We start from the raw sequence: 26,701 nt of genomic DNA on the forward strand, positions 1-26,701 counted from the left end.
TATGTGCACACAATAAGATATTTGAAACCTTTATCCCATAACTTTTTTTTTTACTGTTAAGTTAGTGTTAATGTTAATGCAAAATAAATGTATTGCAGGCTCAGGGTCTCAGATAAGATGTTTTTGCGTGGTGGTTCTATGCATACTATTGAATTGTGTGTGGAAATTTGGGTTTTTTTTAACTTTTAGATCACAATCAGGTATGCAGGTTAGCCATTTGCAATGTGTGTTAATTCTGGCCCATCTCATGATTCATACTGTATCTATGACAGGTTTCAGAGTAGCAGCTGTGTTAGTCTGTATCTGCAAAAAGAAAAGGAGGACTTGTGGCACCTTAGAGACTAACAAATTTATCTGCGCCTAAGTGAGCTGTAGCTCACAAAAACTTGTGCTCAAATAAATTTGTTAGTCTCTAGGGTGCCACAAGTACTCCTGTTCTTTTTACTGTATCTATGATATCCCAAAACAGCTATTTCACACAACTGGGTCACTAATGCAGCAGGTGCAGCTAGACAGTTCTAGAAGTGTATTTAATTAAGTACCATGTGTCATAACAACTGCTCCCAGCAGGAACTCAGAAGGTGTACATAGTGCAACCTGCCTGAAGCTTCGCATGCTAGGCTCTCAGGGAAGGCAGTATGATAGGGCCTCCTGCTTGACCTCAGCCTCCCAGGAAGGCCCACATTGCTTCTCAGGAGCCCTTGCGAGGGGACGGGCATTTTCTACCGTCACACCCGCTCTCAGCTCTGCACAGGGCTGGGCAGCAAAGAGCTCTCAATGAAAGTCAGCGGGAGCTCAGACTGCATCTCCGCGCATCAGCCCCCTGCCTTGCCCCAAATCGCTGAAGCTGCTCCCCCGACCCCCCACCCTGTAGCCTAGACCCAAAGCCCGCCGGGGATGTCAGTTGGCGGCTCCTTCACGGAGCCGTGAGCACGGGCGTGTACTTGGCGCGGTTCACCACAATCCCAGACACCTGCCCCTTTTGCGGCGTGAGGGATACCCTGGCACATGTCTACCTGGAGTGTGCCAGGCTGCAGCCCCTATTCCGGCTCCTCACCAATATCTTATTACGTTTTTGGTTGCACTTCTCCCCTCACCTTCTCATTTATGCACTCCCTATCCGTGGCCCCACAAAGCCCCGGGATCTCCTGGTCAACCTCCTCCTGGCCCTAGCTAAAATGGCCATCTACAAAACCAGAGTGAGGAGGTTGGCCGATGGAGTCTCCTGTGACTGTGGGGCCTATTTCCGATCCTCGGTCCGTTCACGTATCCGGGCAGAGTTCCTCTGGGCGGCGTCCTCTGACTCCCTTGACGCCTTTGAGGAGCAGTGGGCTCTGTCCGGGGTTCTCTGCTCGGTGTCCCCGTCCGGTTCGCTTCTTTTGACCCTTTGACCGCACTCCTGTCCCTGTTATTTTATTAGTTGTCCCCCGGAATTATTTGGGTATCTAGGTCCTGTGGATCCCCCTTTTAGGCTGGGGGGGACCCTTTAGCAGTGGACGGGCTTCGCCCGCCCACTTCCCGGATCCCAATAAGACCCTGTAGCCTAGAAGTGTGGGCCCAAGTCTCTCCTTCCCCTCCCCTCTCCCGACAGGGGCGGGGCTGGGTGTCACTCACAGCAGCTGGCGGAGGGGTTAGTTACGTCATGCCCCTCTCCCCCAATCACAAGTCTCGGCTTTTATTTATATCCTGGGCGGCCTAATGCCAAAGGCCAGCTCCCGCTTTCCCCCCCCCCCCCCCTTCCTTTTTTCTTCCGGAGCCTTTGGCCCAGTTCCCAGACTAGCACGCGCAGCCCTGCGCTGCGAGTGCGCGCCCCCCACGAAGGGAGAGAAAGAGTCGCCGGGCCTGGTGGGAGCGTCCGCGCGCCCTGGGCGGGTCTCGCGCTGCAGCCGTCCTCGCGCACAGATCCGGCGGAGCGGCTGGTGAGTGAACGAGCGAGCGCGGCGCCTGCGGGAGGAGGTGGCGGGAAGCCGAGCGACGGTTTGAAGTGGTGGCGGTTGGGTGGCCGGGCTGCTCCTGTCTCCGTTTCTGTCCGTGCGGGGAGGTGCCGGTGCCGGGTCCCGGCTGCTCCCCCCGAGCCAGGCACACGCGGCAGGGCGCTCAGGGGTGTGTGGCGCTGTAGATGATGGCGGGGGGGGGGGGAAGAGAGTAAGGCTCGTTCTCTGCCCCGCTCCCGCAGCCGTCTGAGGGAAACTGTGCCCCGGACCCCGCGAGCCGCCCCCGCAGGGAGGCTCCTGTCCTAACTCCGCAGAACTCCCGTGTCCCTGCCCCGCTGCCCGGGGCTGTCTCTGGGGCTGGCCGGGTGAGGGGGATGGTGCTGGTGCTACCTCAAGCAACTCTTGGAAGCAGCAGCATGTTCTCTCTTTGGCTCCTATGCAGAGGCATGGCCAGGTGGCTCTGTGCACTGCTTTGCCTGCAGGGGCTGCCCCTGTAGCTTCCATTGGCCGGGCACTGCGGCCAATGGGAGTTGCAGTAGTGGTCTGCAGAGCCAGTTGGTTGTGCCTCTGCGTAGGAGCCAGAGGGGGAACGTGCCACAGATTCCAGGAGCCATGCTGAGCCACGGCATACGCATGCGGAGTGGCCCCTGACCCCACTGCCCAGCTGGAGCGCAGCAAGCCTCAGTACCCAGTGGGAACTTGAGGGCTTGATTAAATAGGCTGGCAGGCTGAATGCGGCCTGCAGGCCGTAGTTTGCCCACCCCTGCTCTAGCTGGTCCCCTGCTCTATACCCTACCCTGTCCCATGTGCAAGGAGCCTCTGATTCAGCAGGTTTAATGACCTCTAATGAAGGTGATGCTTTACGTAGGGTTTTTTTTAAGGCTCCGTTGGGTGCTTGAGGCCTGTAGAAATGGGAAGATGCTGTCAGCTCCAAGCAACTTTACAAGCTAAATACAGCTCAGGCACCTGAGGGCTCTAACTTGTAGGAGTTAATGTCACTTAAAAAAAAAAAAAAAAGCCTTGATCTGTGCCGCCTTGCTCAAAAGACTGAAGAAGAACTTTAAATGAGTTTGTAGATACAGTTGTGCTTATGTCAGTAAAGGATATGGTCAGTGTATTGTCTAGTTTTTTTTTTACCAGCAACAAACAGGGAGCTGCCGTAAGTTACTTATGTTATTGTAAATACAGTTGATTTACTCTTGTATTCAGATGTTCCTTAATCAGGATGAGTTCTGGTGTCAAACAGTCTCTTCTATGGCACCTGTCAGTCTAGTCAATTTACTATCAGTTGCTCTTGACATTTTAAGATCATCCTACTTAGAAAGTACAAGCTGACTTCTTCTTGTCCCACCGTGCTGCTTTTTGGTGGAAGTAAAATTGATGTTTAGTAGCTTCCCAGTTAAACTTCAGTACCTGTTCCAGTGCCAGAATGTGATCCTGTTGGATGATAGTTATTTTCTTACCTTAAATAATGGGCTAATTGTACAACTCAGGGTGTTTTCTCTGTGCATCTTGAAAAAATCACCAGTCTTACACTCTTTTATTGATTTTTTTTTTTCTAAAAGACTTTATTAATATGGCGTTGAAGGTCTTGGATGGAGTGCGGTGAACAGTGAAGGAGAGAGAAGCACAAGGAAACTAGCTTTTTACTTTAATTGCGTATTCTAAATGTTTTGTTTTAGTGGATGTGAATCTGAAAATTTTTGAAATTGAGTTTAAATCTCCCAAACACTTATTTCATAAAGCATACTTTAAATAACATACCTGAAACTTTAAAGTGAATGTTTTCAGCTTCCTTGTTGAAATTTTATGAGGGGCTTTTCCGCATAGGTGACATTGATTATAAAAAGTAACGATGAAACTGATTATATTCAGAGCTGTCAAATGCATGTTTTCACTAATATTCTGTAACTCCTTTCAGTTCTGACAATGTTGTGTATTAACTACAGTAGGTATAAAATTTAAACAAATTGACTTTTTAAAAACAATGGTTTTATTTGGATTTGGAAGTAAATTGGCGTGAAGACTAACAAATGGATAAAATGTCCGTTGCTTTTTTTGGTGAGACTTGGTCTAGCCAAAGGAAGCATACTGTCAGCTCTTAGACTTTTCTGATTTTATTTTGAGTGAGTGTTAGAACATATGGACTCAACCATTGGTTTAAACAATACATTTTTTTTGCCATGCATGCAATATTTTAGCCAACTGTATACCTATGCTAGATTTTTTTAAAAATTATATGAAGAGTACTGTTGCAGTTGGCAGTTGGCACAACCACCTCTAGACCTTGTGTGTACTGGTGACTTTAGGGAAATCTAGTACTGTTTAGCCCCCAGTGGTGCTAGTAATAGTGTGGTCTGGTTATCTGTGATTTTGTCATTGTTAAACTTTGTGGGATAGATAACATTTTGGAGTAACATTGCTGACTTGGTAAGTTTAAGCTAATGCTGTTTGTTAGTAGTGCTGGTGAAGCTTCAGTGCTAGTACAGTGAAGGTAGATGGCTCTAAAATTGTAGCTTTTTAGGCCATGGATAATTAAGAACTGTAGTACATAATTCAGAATCAGGACTATTTTTGTGAAAGTCATGTAACTGGACTTGGAGTCTTTTCATCCTGGTCTGTGAAAATAAAATCGTCCTATATCTGCAGTGTGAAGCATCTGGCTATGTTGCTTCCAATGAGAGTTTACATGACTTTAGTGACGAGTGAATTCTTTGAATATCATCTTGTTTGTTATGCTGAGCTAACTTATTTCAATTCATTTTTAAGCAGTGTTCTATTGTATGGCAGCATGGAAGACTTTCGAAATATTGCAGATGAGACGTTTCCCAGCTTTTTGGCTCACTCACTGAACAGTAATACCAGTGGGATTTTGGAAAATGTCACCATTTCATCAAACCTTGGCTTACCTGTTGCAGCTTCAACTGTTGCCAGGAATAAAACTGGTTGTGACAACAGGTAAGACTGTCCTCATAATAGTCTTTCATAACCTAAAATACACTTGTGTTATGGGGAAGAGTGGAGGTGTCTGATCTTCTCCGGGAGGATTCCTCTTACATGATGTATGCTCAGAAAACTGAAACTGGTTATCTGGATACTTCTGTAACATGGTGTGAATTCGTGATGTGCTGAAAAATGTCACTGTGTTGCTGAATGAACTTCTGATGACCGCTACAAAATGAGCGACAAGGTAGATGAGGTAATATCTTTTATTGGATCAACTTCTGATCGTGAAAGAGACAAGCTTTTAAGCTACACAGAGCTCTTCTTCCATCTGGGAAAGGTATTCAGTGTGTCAAGTGGGCAGTTAACCCCTCTGCAGTCATAGGACAAAAAAAGGGGGGTTTTAAGGTTACAGATTGTTGTAATAATAAGCCATACATCCAGAGTCTTTAAGACCAATATTAATAGCTCCAACAAAGCTATGGATTTAAGCTCCTTGGCTGTCCTTTGAAGGCGTTTTGTTCCTTTCCCAGACTTAAGAGCTCTGTGTATCCCAAAAGCTTGTCTCTTTCACAACAGAAGTTGGTTCTATAAAAGATATTACCTCATCTACCGTGTGCCTCTAATATCCAGGAAGTAACGCAGCTACAACGCTGCATGCTATAAAATAAAGCATTTTGTCAAATAAAACTTAAGTTGCCATGCTTCATTACAAAATGTTAACTTGGGATTTAGACTGGAGTTTTAAATGTATACTGGGTAAATATCCTTTGACATGAACAGTAATCTAACTCTGGAGTATCCTATATTTCTTGCACATAACAACAGTTATTAAATTTAGTAGTTATTCAGAGAATAATGGTTCTGTAGTACTTTTCTTGAAACCAGAAAGTTTAATTATGTACGATTAACTTACAGTAGATTGAACCAATACTATAGTGGGAAAACAGGAGATACTTGAGCTACTGTTGTATTTTTGGTCAAAATTATTGTTTTTCGTTCAAGGTGGCTATTGCACTATACTGACTCAGTGGTTGGAACAAATTTTGGTACCAAAGATAAAAACCTGTGTAGTAGTGGGTAAAGCATATGCTCCAACCTTAAAATTGTGCCAAATGGCACATAGTATCTGTTGCCTCCTCTATGGATGTAAAGTCAAACTGAGTTTGGGATCATTGGGCATTACTGCTTCCAGGAGAGTGTGATGTAGAGTCTGCAGAATTTAAATTGTGTAGTTTTCCCATAATTCTCTTCTCCTGGAGTCTTTGTGTTGGTCTATAATATTGTTCTCCAGCCCAGTCTTGTTTGGCTCTTGGCTTCTGGCACCATCTGTGGTGTGTGTGTGTTTTTAAACCAGTGGGTTTATCTGAGATGTCAGACATTTGAGCTACATTACATTCCTTTTTAAAAAAAAAAAAAAAAAAAAAAAAAAAGTACTTGTGGCACGTTAGAGACTAACAAATTTATTTGAGCATAAGCTTTCGTGAGCTACAGCTCACTTCATCGGATGCATTCAGTGGAAAATACAGTGTGGAGATTTATATACATAGAGATCATGAAACAATGGGAGTTACCATACACTCTGTAATGAGAGTGATCACTTAAGGTGACAAGTTTCAGAGTAGCAGCCGTGTTAGTCTGTATTTGCAAAAAGAAAAGGAGTACTTGTGGCACCTTAGAGACTAACAAATTAATTTGAGCATAAGCTTTCGTGAGCTACAGCTCACTTCATCGGGTGCATTCTGCTGAAGTGAAGAAACGGATCGACAGAGCCAGAAGAGCACCCCGAAGCCACCCACTACAGGACAGGCCCTGTTGTTGTTGGGCCTGTCCTGTAGTGGGTGGCTTCGGGGTGCTCTTCTGGCTCTGTCGATCCGTTTCTTCACTTCAGCAGAATGCACCCGATGAAGTGAGCTGTAGCTCACGAAAGCTTATGCTCAAATTAATTTGTTAGTCTCTAAGGTGCCACAAGTACTCCTTCACTTAAGGTGAGCTATTACCAGCAGAATGGCGGGGGGGGGGAAACTTTTTGTAGTGATAATCAAGATGGACCATTTCCAGCAGTTGACAAGAACCTCTGAGGAACGGTGGGCGGGGGGGAATAAACATGGGGAAATAGTTTTACTTTGTGTAATGACCCATCCACTCCCAGTTTTTATTCAAACCTAAGTTAATTGTATCCAGTTCGCAAATTAATTCCCATTCAGCAGTCTCTCGTTGGAGTCTGTGTTTGAAGTTTTTTTTTGTTGAAGAATTGCAACTTTTAGGTCTGTAATCGAGTGACCAAAGAGATTGAAGTGTTCTCCGACTGGTTTTTGAATGTTATAATTCTTGATGTCTGATTTGTGTCCGTTTATTCTTTTACGAAGAGACTGTCCAGTTTGACCAATGTACATGGCAGAGGGGCATTGCAATGTATATAAATCTCCCCACTGTATTTTCCACTGAATGCATCCGATGAAGTGAGCTGTAGCTAACGAAAGCTTATGCTCAAATAAATTTTAGTCTCTAAGGTGCCACAAGTACTCCTTTTCTTTTTGCGAATAGAGACTAACACAGTTGCTACTCTGAAACCTAACGTTACATTCCTTGCAACTATATGTGATAGCTTATGGACAGAATGCAAGTTCCTGTAGTATATTGACCCATTCCACCAGCTATTTCTTTGCTATGCAGCTGGCCATAATTATGGAGTATAAGAATTGTTAGTCTAGTGACTGCGAATTATCTGTAACTGGTTAACTGACTACTGTATCAGCCAGTCACCTAGGTTTGCTCAAGAAGGTTGTTTGACAACACTTCTAGCCCAGTTTTATTTTCTTCTCTCTAAACTACCAGAGTTGCTCACAGTTGCTTATAGTGAACAGTTCTTTGTTGATCATTACAAGTCAATAACAATCTAATAAAAGTAATTTTTTTAGTTTAAATTTATAAAATGCAAAAATAAAAACTAAAAGGCTACACAGCATGAATTATGGATGGACTTGTATTAAATGAAACCACTTGCTTTGCTTGCCAAATAAGTACTCAGAGGAAATCGGAGTAGTCATTTAGCCTGATGAACCCCTGACTATGCTGGGAATCCCTTTGCCATCCCTTTTTATATGGGATTGGATTCCTATAGTCCTTTTGTGGTGCTCAAGAAGTATTCAGATACTTTACAAAAAACGAGTTAAGAGTTGAAAAGATAGTTTTTTTTTTTTTTTTTTTTTTTTTTTTTTTTTTCCAACAGGCTTTCTGATATTCAAGCTTCTTATCTAGAAGAAGGGAGATTTTCACCGCCATCAGCATCTCCTCATAGTGGTCAGTCTGCTTCGGAGCCAAGGGGGAAGTTAGCTCTCAGCTTTCAGGGTGACTTGTAAGTGATATTGCTGTTTAATCCTTTTAAAAAATGTTGGAAAAATTACTTACGGCAAATTCTGTGTTATAATTGTACATATCAATGACTTTACTCTGAATTTTTTCTTTATGAAATAACGGGATTGGCTGCCGTTAAAAGCTTTATTTTGCTCCCACCTACTTGTCAATAAAATTTATAGTGTTTTTGATGATTCATTAAAATTTGTTGCTTAAATCCAAGATCTGAAGAATATACTTGCTTTAAAAGGAATGTCCGAAGACAGGGAAGTTATTAGAGCTTAATTCTAGCTCAGTGGTTCTTTAAACTTTTTTCATTTGCTGGATAACTTCAAAAGGAGAACAAGAAGTTCCCCCAGTTTTATTACTTGTGCCCATTTCAAAACAGTTTTTGCTCTGGAGATATTTCCTTCTTTATAGTTTGTACAAATATTTCAATTAATTCTTCTGTAGTTTTGCTACAGGATTCTATATGCTTTCTAGGTAGAGCTCCAGTACTATGCATGTGAGGTTCATAGAGTAGTTTGTGAACTGGTAATCACAATTAAGTCATAAGTGCACATAATAGCTTTTACAGGTTTTCAACCTGTGTGAAGTGACTTCAGAAGAAATAGCTTACAAGTATCTTATCTAACTGTCAATATTCTGCAGAACACAGGAAAGTGGGAGATCACTGCTTCTTGATATCTTAACAAGAATTTACATGGGTTGTGAGCAGATTATAAAAGCCTCAGTAGCAACTCCATCGTTGAAATGGAGTTTTTCACTTAAAGCAGCGATTCAACCTCGTAAGTGTGAAGAGTGTAATTTTGAAGAGTACATAATTTACTTTGAATACAGAATAAATTTTCTGAGAATTCCAAGTAAATCTTATTTAGTTGAAGAAATAAAATTAAAAATAGGCTTCTTGAGAAATTTGGTACCCTGTGTCAGACCTCTTTTTGCCCTGAATAATTGCAGTAACAGAATAATACAAATGCTATGGCAGCACAGCTGTAGTGTAGACACTTTTCACATTGATGGAAAAACCTCTTGCATCACCATAATTAATCCACTCCTCCAACAGGTGGTAGTTAGATTGGCTTTACCTTCTCTGACAGATGTGAATTTTTCACATCCCTGAGTGATGGAGATAGGTTAACTTAAATTTTAGGTGTAGATCAGGCATGAATGCTCTAAAATCCATATGATTACTCAGATTGCCTTGAAATGTGGTAAAAAGAAAAGCAGTACTTGTGGCACCTTGGAGACTAACAAATTTATTAGAGCATAAGCTTTCGTGAGCTACAGCTCACTTGAAGTGAGCTGTAGCTCACGAAAGCTTATGCTCTAATAAATTTGTTAGTCTCCAAGGTGCCACAAGTACTGCTTTTCTTTTTGCAAATACAGACTAACACGGCTGCTACTCTGAAACTTGAAATGTGGTGTGTCTCATGGGGAGGTAGGGTTTGATTAATGACCCAAATTTGAGGCTATTTGATCAAGGAGTTCCTCAGAGACAGCCTCATGGGGGGGAAAAACACCTAGCTTCTCTTTAAAGTTGACATATTTTGGCAACTCTTGCATACAGGGATCGTACCAGGGTCTCGGTTGCTTGAGAGTTACCCCACCACTAGCTTTTTTGGGGGAAATCAAATTAAAATATTGTTACCAAAAGTTTGGTCCCCGAGTCCTACAGCTCTTGCCCCAAACCAATTAGACTGTACATGTGCAGAGAGGCTAAGGAGGTTGAAAGCTAGTTATGATTTACAGGAGCTGAGTAGCTCCAGGAGGAATGTTTCAGCCATGGAACCTCGGCAACATCCAGGCACTGAGAGTTCAAATCCAACCCTAGGTATAGAAATCTGAAGGGTGGGGAAAAATCAGAGGCAGATTGTAGCAATATGGGATTTTTTTATTTTGGGGAATTGTATTATGAGGACAGCAGAATATATAGAAGGTGCTGAAACTGCTTTTGAAAAGAACAAATTGCACATGCAAATGCTTGTGGGAAGAGGACAGTGATTGGAGGTGGAAGAGTAAGTGGGAATAAGAGGAGATGGATTTAGGGTACAGTGCAGGGATGGGGGATAAATGGTGATGGGTGGATAGGAGAGATTTTGTGGATGGGAGTCAGGTGATGGAGGGGATGGAGCTAAGTAGAGTGGGAGGACACCTGAGGAGAGGAAAAGGGGGTGAGTTTTAGGGGGACTGGGAGAATAGAGGCAGGGGTCCCCGTCAGCATTACGGTCCTCTCCCATCTATGTGCTGGGATCTGGAAGGGGGGAGGAGAGTAAGGGGATTGCCTCTCTCTCTGTCTTTGTGCATGTGCCAGGCCCTGGTGGGTTGGGTGTCTAATCCCCCCATTGGCATTCCCTCTCATGTGAGCTGATATATGGGGGACTGTCCCTTCCAGGGGTATCTGATCCCCTCTCCTTGCCTTGTGTATGGCAGGATTTGTAGAGGCCCCTGCCCATCTCCAGGTGTGTGACCCCTGGCAACTAGGGTCCTTAACTGCCGTATGTGCCTGGGTTAGGAGAAGCCCTGCGATTTGGGTGTGAAGCTGAGAACTGGCATAAGTACCAAGAACACACTGCTGACATTGAGGCAAAGAGTTGAGAATAGGCATGCTTGATACATATCAAAGGCTCTCCAGAATTGGTGAGGAGGGAATGGGAACACCTACTGACATGAATAGAACACTTTACACATATTAGGGCTGTTGTTTCAGGTGTATTCATCTCCATCCAATGGTCTTTCTAAGCTGAGAGCATCTTATTGAGATGAATGGGCCACTTAACACCACTCAGAGCTTCTTATATTTTCAGGATTATCCTTTGCTGGGGAATCTGCTCACAGCAAAGCAGTTATTAATAATTAATTTTAATATATGTTATGGCGAAGGCCCTATTTAATTTGTGATACTGTGGAAATTACAGCTCCCACAATATTAAGCATCCTTTACAATTTTGTCAACTGGGTGGCTGATGACCCGAGTCCCGCTGCTGGACTCAGGCGACTGGTGTTACGAATTCTGCTGCCGTCCCTGGGCATTAATGACTATAATATAGTTGCAGCAAAATGTCTGGGTATCTTTCCCCTCCCCCCCAATAAAAGAAAAAATTAGCAGGCATAACATGATGCTTGAGTGTTTCAATTGTTCCAGCAAGTTTTTCTTAAGCAAATAGGTCTTCTATGGCTTTTCCAAATTTCTGCAATTACAGTAGAACCTCAGAAATACAAACACTTCAGGACAGTTCCTAACTCTAAAATGTTTGTAACTGAACAAAATATTATAGTTTTCAGAAGTTTACAACTGAACATTGACTTAATACAGCTTTGAAACTTTACTATGCAGAAGAATAATGCTGCTTTTAACCATCTTAATTTAAATGAAACAGGCACAGAAACAGTTTCCTTACCATGTCAAATCTTTTTTTTTAAATTTTCCCTTTTTTTTTTTTAGTTTACATTTAACATAGTACTGTACTGTATCTGCTTTTGGGGGGGCCGCGGAGGGGCTGTCGTCTCTGCTGCTGTTTTGCGTACTTCCGGTTCCAAATTAAGTGTGTGATTGACTGGTCAGTTCATAATACTGGTACGTGTAACTCTGAAGTTCTACTGTAATAAATAACCGATATTACTTTTCCATGATTTTCCATGTCTTGTCTGCAATTCAGCTGCAATTATTTGACAATCATCCCACAATTCAAGTAGGGCCATAGTTATGATGGAATGCCAGCTCTACTACTCTTAAAATTGAGAAGTTTTTTTCTGTTTAAAGGACAATGTTTCTAAATATTCCAAAATTCTAAGATGTATCCGAATTGTCTTTAAATTTACTGTGCCTTTGTTAGTTAGTGGTGCAAATTAGGGATCATTTGAGCAAGAGGTTCCTGAGATGCAGGAACAACGTTTTTTGTTTTTGTTTTGTTAAGTTCACAGATTCTCCAGACTTGCTTTGTGAATACCTGGCTTCTAAAATGCTAATTGCTTAATGGGACAGGAACTTCTCTTATCAGCTCTGTTAGTAGTTACAGACTCCAAAAATTTTAAAGCCTGACCATTATCTCCATTTCAGTACAACAGAGCGTACAGAGATAGGAGCTACACTTAGGAATTGCATAACAGGGTGGCCTACTGAAGAGAACAACCAAAGAAACCTGGGCTCTATTCCTGGCTCTGCCACTGTACTTCTGGGTAACTTTGGCCAAGTCACTTCATCTCTGTGCCTCAGTTTTCCCATCTCGAAGGGGAAAGTTTCCCTTTTTTGAGATCTACTGATGAAAGACTGCATTATAAGAACTAGATATTATCATTGTCCACAGGACCATCTGAACTGCACACCTAGGTGATAATTACAACTGCCTAGATTACCACCAACTACTCCCAATAACACTTCTTTCTGTTTGTTTTTTTTTTTTTACATAACCAAACCTTGTTAATTCATCATTATGGTTGCCTGGTGATGGTTCATTCCTTTCCAGAACATCAAATTCAGCAAGACTCAAAAGTTGTGAAAACCAGGGAATACAAAGTTAACGTATGCTCGTACAAAACTTTAACTGTGCCTTCTTTTGAGCAGTGTCCTAGTATGTCTATAACACATACTTGCTCTCTGCCTTTGCTCTCTCCTGAGCAGGAGCCCCTTACACTCATACCTCCCTGCAGTCCTACACATCTATGACATTTTACAATTCCATCAATCCCTCTTACAACCATATGATTCGTAGTGGCTATTGCTAGTTCTGAGAGGGGGCACAGCCTGGACATGTTCTATAACTCTGTATTTCCTGGGTTTCACAAATTTATTTTGCTGAACTCTGCAAAGAGCACAAGCTATCACCAGTCAACTTTAACTTGGCATTCACAAATGTTTTTGCCATTTAATAAAAACTTGCTCAGATCTTGTGCACAGGTTACATTTGAGTAGTTTTCTACCAGGTTTTAATGGTCATTTTCTCCCCATTTTCACCCCTTAAGGTTTTAACTGAAGAAGAATTAACTCTGGTCTGTAGTGACACAATGCCAAAACATATGATGATGATTAAAGCATTTTAGTGTTTGTGGACTCAAAATAGATGAAGTAGGTTTTCAAAGACAAAGCAGACATCAATATTTTTTGATTCATGGTTTCGTGATATGGCAGAATTAAGACCATTAATCCTTCTAAAGAAAAAAAATCAAATGTATCCTATTCATAAGATTTCAGTGAGTTTTAAGTGTATATGGAAAGTTTGAAGAATCTGACATGGTGGAGTTTTGGGTGCCCTAATTGCATTTTCATACATTAACATGTTTGGATTTCTTTTAAGTTTCCTGATTTTATAATGGTTTGCCTTGTGATAATTACAACATCCCTGTTTATGTAGCATCACATAAATTAACAACTCTCCAACCTTAACTTGATTTTAGCAATGATTGACCGAGACTATTAATAGTACCTTAAATAAGGTCACAAACGTAAGCGTGGTGTAAACAGAGTTGTACCAATTTAACTGAACTTGTGTCTTAAGCTAGTTCGGAACCTTGTGTTGGTTTGAATTTGGCTTCTATTGGTTTAGGTCACATTGGTTCAGAGTTAAACTGCTGTAAGTCAGGCTCACACAGGTAGAAGGATTTGCACTGGTTTAAAATCTATTTTATTTAACCCTGGTGCAACTTCTATATGTAGAGAAGGCCATACATTGTTAGAATTTTCAATTTCATCGTAAGTACAGTTAATTGCCTAGGAAATACCTCAAATAGGGTTTTTCTATACTCTTGACAAAAATAATGCCTATAATGTTTCATCAGTACAACAGGTGCAGTGCCATTACTGGTAGAAATAGCGAAGCAGTAGCATAGGTGGGTATTGTATATGTACCAACTCATTTTATAATCTTGCTCAGAGTATTGTTAAATACAATTGTGGTAAAAATGCAGAGACCTATCTGTGCTACAGCTTCTACCGTTTACTCCTGGGGGAAACTGAGTGACTGCGCCTGCAGAATATGCCCACCTCCCCCACACATTTACTGTGGTTCTGTGCAGAAAATGGCAGGGAAGCAAAGGGAAACTGCGTGGGTGGGGGGCTGGAGGGGGATGACAACGGGCACAGTTTTTTGGGGGGGATTGTTCCCCCCAAACAGAGGTGAGGCATGGGGGGGCCACACGGGGTTATGTGCCGCTGGCCTCCCCCTCCCCACCCATTTCTGCAAGCACAGAACTGCCCAGCTGAAGGAGGCTGTGTCTGGGCTCCACTGACTCTGCAGCTGAATGCTGCAGGGTCGTAGTGCCAGCGCTGTTCCCCTTCTGTGTGCTGGGAGCCTTCCTGTTTTCTGTGCAGAAGTGAGTGCTCGCGGTGGGAGAAATGAGGAAAGGAGGGAAGAGGCAGTGGAGAAGGAAGTGGGGTGGAACAGGGTAAAGGGAGGGGAATGTGGGAGTAAACGGAGGGGGATGGACATGAAAAGGGAATGGGGGAATTGCGTGTGGGGGGGGAAGCAGGAGCTTGGCATGTGGTGTCATTTTGGCAGCAGCTGGAGCTTCCCCCCATTAAGCAGGTCTATCAAGCCTTTACCCTGACAAGCCCTATCCCCTACATCTGGATCCCTCTGAGCCCCCCACACCAAGACCCCTATCCCACTGATCCCCCAGTCAGCTGCACCCTGACCCCCCCACTGAGCCGTCCAAACCCATACCTCCCTGCTGAGCCCACCTTCCCACACCCAGACCCCCTCGCTGAGTACCAACCACCTTCACCTGGATCCCCTGCAGAGTCCCATTGCGCCTGCACCCGGAACCCCCAACGATCCTCTGTGCATCCAGAGCTGCCCGCACCCAGATTGCACCATACAGAAACCTCTCACTCCATACCTGGATCCCCCCACACTAAGCCCCTCCACACTTGGATACTGCTGGGCTGAGCCTGTCCACCCACATTTGGTGTGCCTGGTGCAGAGGGGCAGGACCCTGGTGTGTTTCTGGAGCAGGCCCAGTCTTTGCACTGTGTCAGCCTTTGCACCTCACTGCCAAGTCCCTGTACTGGAGGGACGTCGGGGCTTCAGGGTGATCGCCCACATCAATACAGCCAGTGGCCTGTGCTCCCCACTGCCATGTTGGAGCCACATTTATTTGACAAATAAAATTTGCAGAATTTTAAAATGTGCGCAGAACTTTTATTTTTTTGCGCATAAGTTTTGGTGCAGAATTCCCTCAGGTAACTGTTGATGCCACTGGTGGAGGTGCAGTAGTGGTGATTTGTGTGCACTTTGACTGGTGTAGACAAGACCTAGACCTAAAGGCTTCTACCTGACAACCAGAAGCAAGAGGGTAACTTGAAATTGGGGTAGGAGAATGTTATTTAAACCTTGGATTAAAACCTAATACTATATCTGAAAGACTAAAGGAATAAATACCTGTTTGTTTTAATTATTTTGAGCATTTAACAGTGTTTTTTATAGCCAGTCTTTTCAAACAGCAACAGTAAAGAGAAACACTTGTAATACATTGTCCTATTTGTCAAAACCACAGATTATTAGCAGGAACTCAGTGACAAGTAGTACCTTGAACTACTTCTTTGGAAGTGATTAGATTTTTAAAGTTGAGTATTCTTTTAATAGGTAGCAGATATTTCTTGCCATTTTATAATAATCTGTAAATCTATCAGGAGTAGGTTAGTCAGCGGTGTTTGTACTCGGGGTATAAAGGAAATAAAGACACACTTATATGTCCACAAAGTAAGATAAATTGTATACTGATTGTGATCAAACTTTGGCTTAAGTAAAGTGTCACTAAAATTATTTTTTTCTAGGGGAGTTACAACACTAATTACAGAAGCTCATCCTGTTTCTGATGGCTTGAAAGAGTCCAACTTAATACAGAGAGGGCACAACCAGAATGCCATCGCTGAGTGTTCAAGTCTCAGTCAAGATACTTTGTTTGACATATTACCAATTGAATACTTGGAAGGTATTTAACTTTTAGAAATTCTTGCACTTACTGGTCCAGTGCTTACATCTTTGTTATGGTGTATTTTGTTTTGGTATAACATAAATAAGAATAGCTCTTCTCTACTGGCAATCTTTAGGTGACTTGTAGAGAATGGAAATTGAAGTAGTCTTTGGTTTGGGACTTGTTGTTATATTAAGTCTAAATCTGTGGTAAAAAGACAAAGCAACTCTAGGGAGCCAGTGACAAATCTAAGGTCTGATGTCTTACAAACAATGAACTAGAAACAAATCCTGAACACTACCGGGGAAAATTGTGGGTTTCAGTATTCCAGTGGTATAAGTCACTTATTTATCAGGTATGAAACCACAAAATCATATTTTTTTTTATTAGCATCTTTTTTCCTCTTTCACGCTGACCTGAATTCAGTGACCATTACCTTCAATTGCACTGACTTCTGGATCTTGCTTTATATTGTCTAAAAACATTTAGTGTAGTTCTTCTTTGAGTGATTGCTCATGTGTATTCCACAATAGGTGTGCGTGCTCACCACGTGCACTGGTGCTGGAAGTTTTTCCCCCAGCAGTACCTGTAGGGGGAGCACCCCAGCGACCCCTGGAGTGGTACCTGCCTGGCGCTCCCCTCACCCTCAGTTCCTTCTTGCCGCCAGTGAAGGTGTGTCCGAACTACTCTGCTCCAGCTTTGCTGTAGCTCATCCCCAGAACTGTTCGTTCGTTCAGTGTTAGTACCTGTAGTTAGTTAGCTGTTTAGTTAGTCAGTGAGCCCGGGCTGGGGCAAGCCCCGCACCCCAGGGTTTAAGTCATGTGGCTCTTGTAGGCATTCTATGCCAAGAAGTGACCCGCATGCAGACTGTTTGTGCTGTTCAGGAAAAACCCATATCAGTGAAAGGTGCAAGATTTCCAAGTCGTTTAAGCCTCGGACCAAAAGAGAAAGGGACATTAAGCTCCGGGCCATCCTGATGGAGTCAGCTCTGACCCCGACTCCGGCACGCTGCTCCAAACTGGTACCCAGCTCCACAGCGTCGGTACACAGCAACCCTCTGGTGCCATCGACCAGTCGGCACTGCTCCCCATCCATGGAAACAGATACAAGGCTGCATGGCTTGTAAGACTCCCACACGACCCTCCGGGCTGTGGGCCTCTATGTCCTGGCTCTGGCAAAACCTAAGTTCAAGCTGCAGCAGACTCCTGGCCAAGCTGCCGTCCTGAAGTACGAGGCCGCCCATAAGAAGTAGCTGGACTATAAGAGATGCTCTCCGAGGCAGTCTTGGCCTGCCCCCAGCCTGGGTCTTCCAAGGGCAAAAAGGCGGGGAAAGGGCGCTTTTGATGGGACTTTGGGGGCACCCCACTGGTCCTCATCAGGGATCCACCCCCAATAAAACTCCCCTTCTCCAACTGGTTGTGTGCTTTCCTTCCAGAATGGTCGCGGCTAATCTCAGACCGATGAGTCCTCAACACCATCTCCCGGGGTTACATCCTTCATTTTACTTCCTCCCTGCCCAACCACCCCCGTCCTTCTTGGGGGACTCCTCGCACGAAGCTCTGCTCGAGCAGGAGGTGGGCAGCTCCTAGGACTAGGAGCGATAGAAGCAGTGCCTGAGGAGTTCATGGGCAAGGGGTATTACTCCCGTTATTTCCTTATCCCGAAGGCCAAAGGGAGGCTCAGGCTCATCCTGGATCTGTGAGGTCTGAACCAGTACATGGTGAAACTCAAGTTCCGCGTCGTTTCCCGGCCTCCATCATCCACTTCCTGGATCCCGGGGACTGGTACTCTGCCCTCGATCTACAGGATGCGTACTTCCACATCCATATATTTGAGGGGCACTGGTGCTTCCTCCGTTTTGTGGTGGGACAGAATCACTACCAAGACAAACTTTTTTAAGTTGTGTTGTAGATTTTTTTGGAACCGGGAAGCTTGCAAAGTTAACTGTCCAGTATTCTTGAATTATTATATTAGGTGATACTAATGTTTTCCGGTAGCATCTTATGATCCACTAGGGCTTAAAACATTTTTGTAGACCAATAAGAATAAATTCTGGATTAGTGAATTTTTCAAGGCAGTGGTTCATGTCAAGTTGTTGGTGGGTGTTTTTTTGTTTTTGTTTTCTATTGCAGTGGTACCTAGAAATCCCACTTGGGGTTCAGGGCTCTAATGTGCTAGATACTGTACAAAGACAAAAAGAAAGGACCCTCTGCTCACTAAGAGCTTAAAATACAGCAATTGAAACAATGTGTGGTTAAAGTATGGAGGGAACACAAGGTAATTGTAAGTGATGAAAGAAATAGTGTGGCTCAGTGGCTATAACACAGCACTAAGACTCAAGACCTGTTATTTCGGTGTCTGCCATTGACAGTCTCTGTGATCTTCAGTATGTCACTTCAACCCTCTATTTCCCTCCCATCCTATCTTGTCTAAGTAGATTCTAAGACCTTGGAGCAGACACTCTCTTGTTCACTTTGAGCGCTGCCACCCACCGTGAAGCCTCAATTTCTATTGGGGTATCTTGATATTAGTGTAATAAGAATAATGATCAGAAATACATAATCCCATAAATGTGGATTTTGTCTTAAAGTAGCTTATATTATGGTACTGCAAAGTGTGCATGATACTTGACAAACTAAAGAGATAACAAGTTCTTGCCCAAAGAAGCTTAGTCTGTTGTAATTATAATTATTCCTTGTTCGCAAGGAAAGTGTGAATATACAAATTTAGTGGCTTAATATAGGAACAAATTCAAGGTGCTGTTAAATAACGCTCTTTTTTGTTACAGACTTGTCCATTGGAATATGTTCACTGCCACAAAGTAAAAAGGAAAACCAGGTAAATCTGTTCGATGTGCTGGGAAACAAAAGAACTCGTTTAAAAAAAAAAAACAAATGAAAAAAACCCACCCCCAAAAAAACTGTACTATCCCCTTATTTATGTTAAGTTTTCTGTAGAGTGAAACAAACGCTACTGGCTCAATGTATTACCTTCTGTGTCCCTTAAATTTGTAACATCCTCCACATTGCAACATGATTCACAGTGCAAAAGGCAGAAATAAATTGCTACTGGCATTTTGCAGCTTTGCCAAATAACGGCTTGATGGCTTTCCCCTTGACTTCTGGAAAAAGGGATATTGATCTTGCAATGAGTCACCCAGATAATTTGATTTTTGTCCTAGGTGGTTTAATCTTTCATTTTAGTTAAGATCTTTTAACTAAAGATTGCCTTTAAACTCCTAAAAATTGATTCCTTATTCATAAGGCCCTATTTGAATTGCATCCAAGAAGTTTTGTCATTTCTGTAAGTTCTGTGTTTGTTGATAGTCTTACAAGTGGAATTAGAATGAATCATCTGCTTGTTATGGTGTTGATATGATGTAAATGTATATGTGTGTGTAGATCTCAAAGGTATAGAATTTTTAAAATACTTTATTTTTAGTTAACTGGATTCCGCTGAAACAAAATTGCAAAACTAACTTTTCAATAATTGTGTGAAATTCCTCACATGCAACGATTTCAATTGGGCTGGTGTATGAGGCCTACAAGGGCTGGAGTTTTGCTTTAACAGGTCATGAGCCCTGTTCAAGCGAGTCCTTCTGCATGCTTCAATGTAGGATAAGGGAGTAATGGATTTTTCCACATGGAAAACTTCAAGTGCTTAGCTTTCCCTCTAGAAAACTTTAAATATGGTTAAGAGTCAGCCTTTTCCTCTCTACTTTCCAAGCTCCTGTGTTCCTTGTAACTTTCTCTGTTACTCTTTCTGGGAATGGCTGCAAGGAGAACACAAGGTGCATCACAACCAGAACTCACGGTGAGAGAATTCAAAGAAAAGGAAGAGTCGTGGTCAAATTACTAAAGAAAGTGACTAACATACGAAGAAGTTGTTTTAACTACTGATTTATACAGTAGTTGAGAACTCTTAAGCACTTACATGCTTTAATTTTTTTCATAGATTGGTGCACCTGAACCTGGAGAAAAAATTTCACCTTCCACCAACTTAAGTGACCATTTCAGCACAAGTCTTTCAGGTTTCTTAGAAAATGAGAAACAGCTGTCTCTTGCAAGCCTAGAAGGAAACTCAACTGGTACAGTATATTATAATTTAACTTGTAGCATGTTTTCATGTTTATTGGTTCCAACAGAACTTTTTTAATGACATGAATCCACTCTCGCTACTAATCCTGCATGATAGGAGCATAAACTTTGATGGAAATGAAGTACCTCTAAAATTTAGAAGGCTAGATTTTTTTTTTTGAAGTTGTGCTTAAAATGAGTAAGTAAACTTCTACAATTAAAGGTACCTTCCCAGAGACACCCTATGGTTGTTAAAATATTGGTGCATAGATAATTCATTGCTGAACTTGGTATTAATTGACATGATCTTAGCTAGTTAGAAATTAAAAGCTGAACTGTACTCTGTTAGTGCTGTAAAACAAATACAAGTTTAAGGAGAAAAGCAGTCAACTTTTGTAGAGAGTAGCAATTCCGGGTAGGGAATACAACTAAAATTAATTGTCTGTCGTGACAGAACAACTGAACATTTAAGCCAGAGTTGTAGACTTGAAACCTTCTAGTTCTTTATATCTGTTTGTGTGACTTTTTTAACCTTATTTGTATATTGCATACAAAAAAAGTTAAAAGAAAGTTACTTAAATTGCAGTGTCAGGAGTTTTAAATTTGCAAAAGTTCAGTCAACCTTAATACTATCATGCATTATGATATGCAGTTAAAGACTTTCTTCATCTCAGCATCTCAGTTCTTGAGGTGTGGGCTGGTATCCTCTGAAGTTCATGGAGGCAAATAAGAGTTTTGGAGTCGCATCGTCTGGCCACAGCTCCTGCTTGCTTCCAGTTTCTCTGCCTCTGGCAGCATGCAGAAGGTGATTTTTACAGCTTTCATCTTCACATCTGCTGGCTCCCCTGCACTTCCAGGTATGGCAGAGCAGCCTAAAAAGCACTAAGTGAAATCCAAACAGTGCTCCATTTGTGAGACTTGGCAGATGGTGAGTTGTGCCCAGCCTACACCCTGCATTCTGTCCCTGACTCTGTTCGGTCCCTTGCTTATTAGTCAGACTGACACATGGGATCCTGTAAATGTAGAAGCAGCCACAACTGCGACACAGGAAAAACGGACCAGCCTAGAGCCTCTCCCTGCTCTGGTCAAGGGTGAGGAGGACCCTGGTCTGCCAACTCAAGAGGAAAGTTCCAAGGGGCCACTGGAGAACACGGCACACTTGAGGAGTCACAATCCCCCTTTCCTCCCTCCCTCGCCCCGTCCTAAAATGGTTCCTGAGTGGTCTTGGAAAATCAGGCTTCATCAGCTCTCCTCTCCTTCCCAATTTGGCCAGGAGGGTTCTGGAAGTGTTTCCGTCCCTCCCTGGGAATTGGTTCCGGCAGGCGATGACTCAGCTAGAGATCTTGCAAGATGACTTCAGGCCTTCAGCAAGGCTAGCTGCAAAAGGCTGCACCAAAGCTGCAATGGAGCTCATACGCCCTCTAAGAAAGCTAAAAAAGCTAAAAAAATCAAAGCAGAAAAGAAAAAGCATAAAAGATCTAGAAGGTATGAGGCTTCTTTTTCTTCTCCCTTCTCTACAGAGGATGGTGAATTGTCAGGCTGGGACTCTGATCAGGACCAGGGAAAGACTCAGCAAAGGTTATTTTCTCTCTGAGAAATTTGAGGCTACGTGCAACAAGGTTGTATGCACTATTCAGGTTGAATCTGAACAAAATTCTGGGAATAAACCTCTGAGCAAATTTCTCCTCTTGAAATCCTTCTCTGAGGATGCGGTTCTCCTGCACTCCTCCTTAAAAGTAATCGGGGATAAACCAAAGGGAAAGCACATTAACAAAAATGAACTTTTGGTTTCTGAATTCTATAGAAACTAAGTCCCAATTACTGGGATATGAAGATTGCCACTACTGTAGCTTCCCTTAATAAAGATACAGTTATCCCCTCAGAAGAGGAGTTGTTGCATAAGAATCCCAGGGATAGAAAAATGGAGGCCACTCTCAAAAAAGACTCTGAGGCCTCCTTACCCTCACTCAGGGCATACCTAGCAGCTGCTTGTTTTGTTAGGGCATCTCTCTCCGAGCTGGAAGATCTCCAAGCCCTCAAGGATAGACATCACCCTGATGTTGGCTCTACATTAAAGACACTTTCCCTGGCAACAGCATTAGTTGCTGAACCAAGAGTGACCATATTTCCCAAAGGGAAAATGAGACCCAGTGTGTGGCTCGCCTGACCCCCTCCCCCTGTGCACGGCTGGCCTGAGCTGCTCACCCTTTGCCAGAGATGTCCCTCTGAACATTCCTCTGTGCTCTCCAAGAGGGGCATACCCCACTTTTTGGCAAAACTGGGCTTTTGTGTTTGCTCTTGCCAACTGATGATAGGATGGCAAGAGTAAATGGGACAAATGCCCAGTTTTGCCCCCCAAAAATTGATGTCCAGGACTGTCCAGGCCAAAACAGGACATATGGTCACCCTACTGATGCCTCAATGAATGTGATGAGATTCTCAGGCAAAGCTGTGGCCTCCAGCTCAGTAACCGGGCACCACCAATAGCTTCACCTTGGAAGGTGGATGGCTACTCAAAGCAGGTGCTGTGCTCTGCCAGATTTATGCAAGCCATGCTTTTCAGAGAGAAGCTAGACAAAATAGTGGTGGACATTGCTATAAAATCTAATTAGTCCCTTCTGATGCCACACCTTGCTTTTTTTTTTTTTTTTTTTTTTTTTTTTTTTTTTTTTGAAAGGATGCTCATGGATGTACTGGTTTCCAGATCCTGTTTCTTCTTTGTTTACAGACCACTTGTCCCACTTCAGCTGGGCCTAGACCCATATCACTATGGACTGTTGTGTGCTGAAAACAGTGGAAGTGGGATATGCCAGCCAGTTCAGTTCTGTCCCTCCTCATGGACCCCTCTCACAAGCAACTTCTGGCATAGGAATTTCAGTCATTCCTTGAGTGGAAGCGGTTCCACAGTATTTAAGGGACAAAGGATTTTATTTCCATTATTTCCTAATTCAAAAAGCCAAGGGTGGTCTCAGACCTATTCAAGACCTGTGCCAGCTCATCAGTTACCTTAGGAAGCTCAAGTTCCTTGGCTTCTATTATCCCCTCCCTAGGTCCAGGGGACTAGTACACCACCTTCGATTAGAGACGTGTCTACTTTCACATATTGATCTTCCAAGGACACAGAAGATTCCTCAGGTTTATCATGAACCACCCACTCTACCAATTTGCAGTCTTCTGTTTGTCCTGTCAGCGTCCCAGTGAGGGTTTCCAAAGTGCATGGTGGTACTTGCGGCCTAACTGAAGAGACAAGGGGTGCATGTCTACCTGTATCTGGGTGACTGGCTGGTCAAGGCTTAGGTGGAGTCCAGCATCCACCTTATCCAGTCAACATTCAAGGCCCTAGGCTTGCTAATAAACATTCCAAAATCCATCCTCCCTCCTGTGCAGAGGACAGAGTTTATTGGAGCGGTGCTCCACTCTGCCTATGCCAGAGCCTTCCTCCCAGAAGCTCGATTTCAGACAATCATGTCCCTGATTCTATGCCTCAAGGACCATCTGATTACAATAGCCTGGAGTGGTTTGAGGCTTTTGGGCCACATGGCTGCATCTACGTACGTAGTGCAGTACACAAGACACTGCCTCAGATTCCTCCAGGCATGGCTGGCCTCGTACTTGGCAAACCACCACTATCTGGACTTGGTTATCATAGTACCTCCCCCAGTTTTTTGCCTCCCTCAACTGGTGTCTGGATCCGCTGGCGATTGGTGCAGGTGTTCTGACAGATGGGTTTTGGAAATGATCTCCCATGGATATTCGATCCACTTTACCTCCCTTCTCTCCATTCCTGTCCCTCTTCAGGGACCCTTCTCACAAGAGACTATTAAGACAAGAGAGAGATCACTCCTCTTCCTAAGAGCCATAGAACCCATCCCACTGCATCTTTAAGGCAAAGTGTTTTACTCTCGATATTTTCTGTTCCCCAAGAAAAAGGGAGGTTGTAGACCCATACTGGATCTCGGAGCACTGAACAAATAAATTTAGGCTCAAAAATGCAAGATGGTCACGCTAGCCGTAGTTATTCCATCTCTGCAACAGGGAGATTGATTCTCTACCTTTAGGATGCATATTTCCACATATCGATCCTGCCATCCCACAGATGTTTCCGCTGATATACTCTGGATCAGGACCATTGCCAGTACAGAGTACTTCCGTTTGGCCTCTCATCGGCTCCCAGAGTATTCAACAGGGTCCTTTCCATGGTGGTGACCCACCCATGTACAAGGAGATCAAGATCTAGCCATGTTTAGATGAGTCTTGTCAGGGCCCGCTCCTTCGAAGAAGCCCTGCGGCCACCCATGGAATTATGGATGTATTCACGAAACTGGGCATACTAATTAACATCCAAAAGTTGACCCTAGTTCCGGTACAATGCTTTGAATTTATAGGGGCTGATCTCAAGTCACTGCAAGCAAGAGCTCCCCTTTCACAGCAAGATTTCTCAGTGTGTCTGTGCTTTATAGAGACAGTGGAAACCAGGCCTGAAAGGTCAGCCAGACATTGCCTCCAGCTTTTGGGGCACATAGCAGCAGACATGTTGGTAATATCTCATGCCAAACTTCACGTGACGGCCTGCAGACATGGTTCATCTTGGTTCACAGACCAAAGATAAGTTAGACAAAGCTCTCTCGATGCCTTCCTGGGCCGAACAATCCCTGGATTGGTGGAAAGACCCAACAAACGTTTGTACAGGTGTCCCGTTCACACAGCCCCCACCTCAATACTTTTCATTATGGCTGCATCCCACCTCACGACTCAGGGCAAATGGTGGTCTGCAGAGGATGTTCTTTGCATTAACCTCCTTGAACTCAGAATGGTCAGGAATGCTTGTGCTCACTTTCTTCCACTGTTCAGAGGTATACAAACAAAAGTCATGACAGACAACACCATGTGCATATACTACATAAACTGTTGGGAGCGCCAGATCATCCGCCTTCTGTGTAGAAGCGCTAAAGCTTGGGAATGGGTGCATTTCTCAAATGTTCTAATATCAGTGACCTATCTACCAGGAGTGCAGAACACAACAATGGACCATCTGAGTCGCAAGTTCCCACATGACCACAGGTGGGAAATGAACCCAGCAGTACCTGACGACATATTCTGTCAGTGGTGGATACAGATGATAGGCTTGTTCGCCACTTACCTGAACAAGAAACGCCTATCCTACTGTTCCAGGGCAGGCCTTCGACAGCACTCATTTGGGGATGCTCTCCTCCTTCCATGGAACTTCTACATGCCTTTCCCCCATTCCCTCTGCTGTTAAGGTCCTGTTAAAAATAAAAACAAATGTCATACTAATTGCTCCCACCTGGCACAGCTGGCGCTGTCCACGGATCCCTTTTCAACCCACTCCTTACCTCCTCTCGTGGAACGAAGGACACACTCTTCATCCCACCCTGCGGATACTCTGGCTCAAGGCCTGGTTCCAACACAGAGCTCCTGCTCTGAGGAGGTACAAGAAGTGTTACTACACAGTAGGAAATCAGCTACCTGTCAAATTTACCTACAAAAGTGGACCAGGTTTCAAGTTTGGTGCAATTCCCAGTAAAATTACCCTGGCATCTGCTACTCTCCCCATGGTTTTAGACTACAAACTGACTCACAAAATCAGGATTATCTCTCCATTCACTCAGTGTACATCTGGCAGCCACCTACAAATAGAGATACTATGTTTTCTCACACTCAACTACAAAGAGGTTGCTCAAGAGCATAGCGAACCTCTTTTCCCCAACCCAGATGTACTACTCCAACATGGGACCTGAACTTAATTTTAAAGAGCCTGACTAGACCCTCCTTTGAACCTATGATCACTTGTCCACTCATACACCTGTCAATGAAAACAGCATTTCTGGTCGCCATCACCTTGGTGAGGAGAATAGGGGAGATAGCAGCACTTATTGTGCACCCCCATTTCAGTTTTCTTTAATGACAAGTTTCAGAGTAGCAGCCGTGTTAGTCTGTATTCGCAAAAAGAAAAGGAGTACTTGTGGCACCTTAGAGACTAACAAATTTATTTGAGCATAAGCTTTCGTGAGCTACAGCTCACTTCATCGTGAGCTGTAGCTCACGAAAGCTTATGCTCAAATAAATTTGTTAGTCTCTAAGGTGCCACAAGTACTCCTTTTCTTTTAATGACAAGGTTACTCTCGGGCCACACCCAAAGTTCATATCCTAGATGACCTCATCTTTTCAGATAAACTAACCAGTTCACCTCCTGACCTTTTATCCTAAAGCTCACCGTGATAAGAGGCCATACTACACATGCTAGGTGTTAGGAGAGCCCTGGCCTTCTGAATAAAACGCTTTTAGGAAATCTTCTAAGCTCTTCCTCTCCATTGCAGATTGGTCTAAAAGTGCGACAATATCAGCCAAAGGCTCTCCAAATGGCTCTCTTACTGTATCAAACGCTGCTATCAGGTTTGCTGTGTAGTACCTCTATCTGGAACTGCGCACACACAATGAGATTGGTTGCCTCCTCGATTG

The 26,701-nt window shown here is 43.5% G+C and overlaps 2 protein-coding genes across 22 annotated transcripts in view; both read left to right on the forward strand.

The window, feature by feature from the left end:
* The first annotated feature begins 1,712 nt into the window (after positions 1-1,712).
* The window catches only part of CEP192 (centrosomal protein 192), a 199,919-nt gene continuing 174,930 nt past the window's right edge, over positions 1,713-26,701 (forward strand). For 16 of the 21 annotated variants that reach the window (XR_006278920.1, XR_006278921.1, XR_006278922.1 and 13 more), the window contains exons 1-6: positions 2,746-2,888; positions 4,704-4,892; positions 8,110-8,235; positions 16,006-16,163; positions 18,934-18,983; positions 20,100-20,232. Coding sequence is in view for 15 of the 21 variants with exons in the window: in XM_043508137.1 (XP_043364072.1) it covers positions 2,845-2,888; positions 4,704-4,892; positions 8,110-8,235; positions 16,006-16,163; positions 18,934-18,983; positions 20,100-20,232 (700 nt within the window). In the remaining 6 variants the exon portion in view is untranslated. The other 5 variants (XM_038390163.2, XM_038390166.2, XM_038390165.1 and 2 more) reach the window with 4 other exon arrangements.
* On the forward strand, positions 20,239-26,129 carry LOC122458725. The gene is made up of 2 exons (XM_043508149.1): positions 20,239-21,533; positions 24,978-26,129. The coding sequence occupies exons 1-2, from the start codon at positions 21,147-21,149 to the stop codon at positions 25,479-25,481; spliced, it is 891 nt and encodes a 296-aa protein (XP_043364084.1). The 5' UTR covers positions 20,239-21,146; the 3' UTR covers positions 25,482-26,129.

The sequence above is a fragment of the Dermochelys coriacea genome, chromosome 2 (assembly GCF_009764565.3).
Source record: "Dermochelys coriacea isolate rDerCor1 chromosome 2, rDerCor1.pri.v4, whole genome shotgun sequence".
In the NCBI taxonomy this organism is placed as follows: Eukaryota; Metazoa; Chordata; order Testudines; family Dermochelyidae; genus Dermochelys; species Dermochelys coriacea.

Excerpts from the sequence above, each read along its gene's own strand:
- LOC122458725 (XM_043508149.1), top strand. The coding sequence starts at position 21,147 with ATGGTGAGTTGTGCCCAGCCTACACCCTGCATTCTGTCCCTGACTCTG. Across the intron at positions 21,534-24,977 it reads CCGTCCCTCCCTGGGAATTG|GGCAAATGGTGGTCTGCAGA; the intron begins GTTCCGGCAGGC and ends CTCACGACTCAG.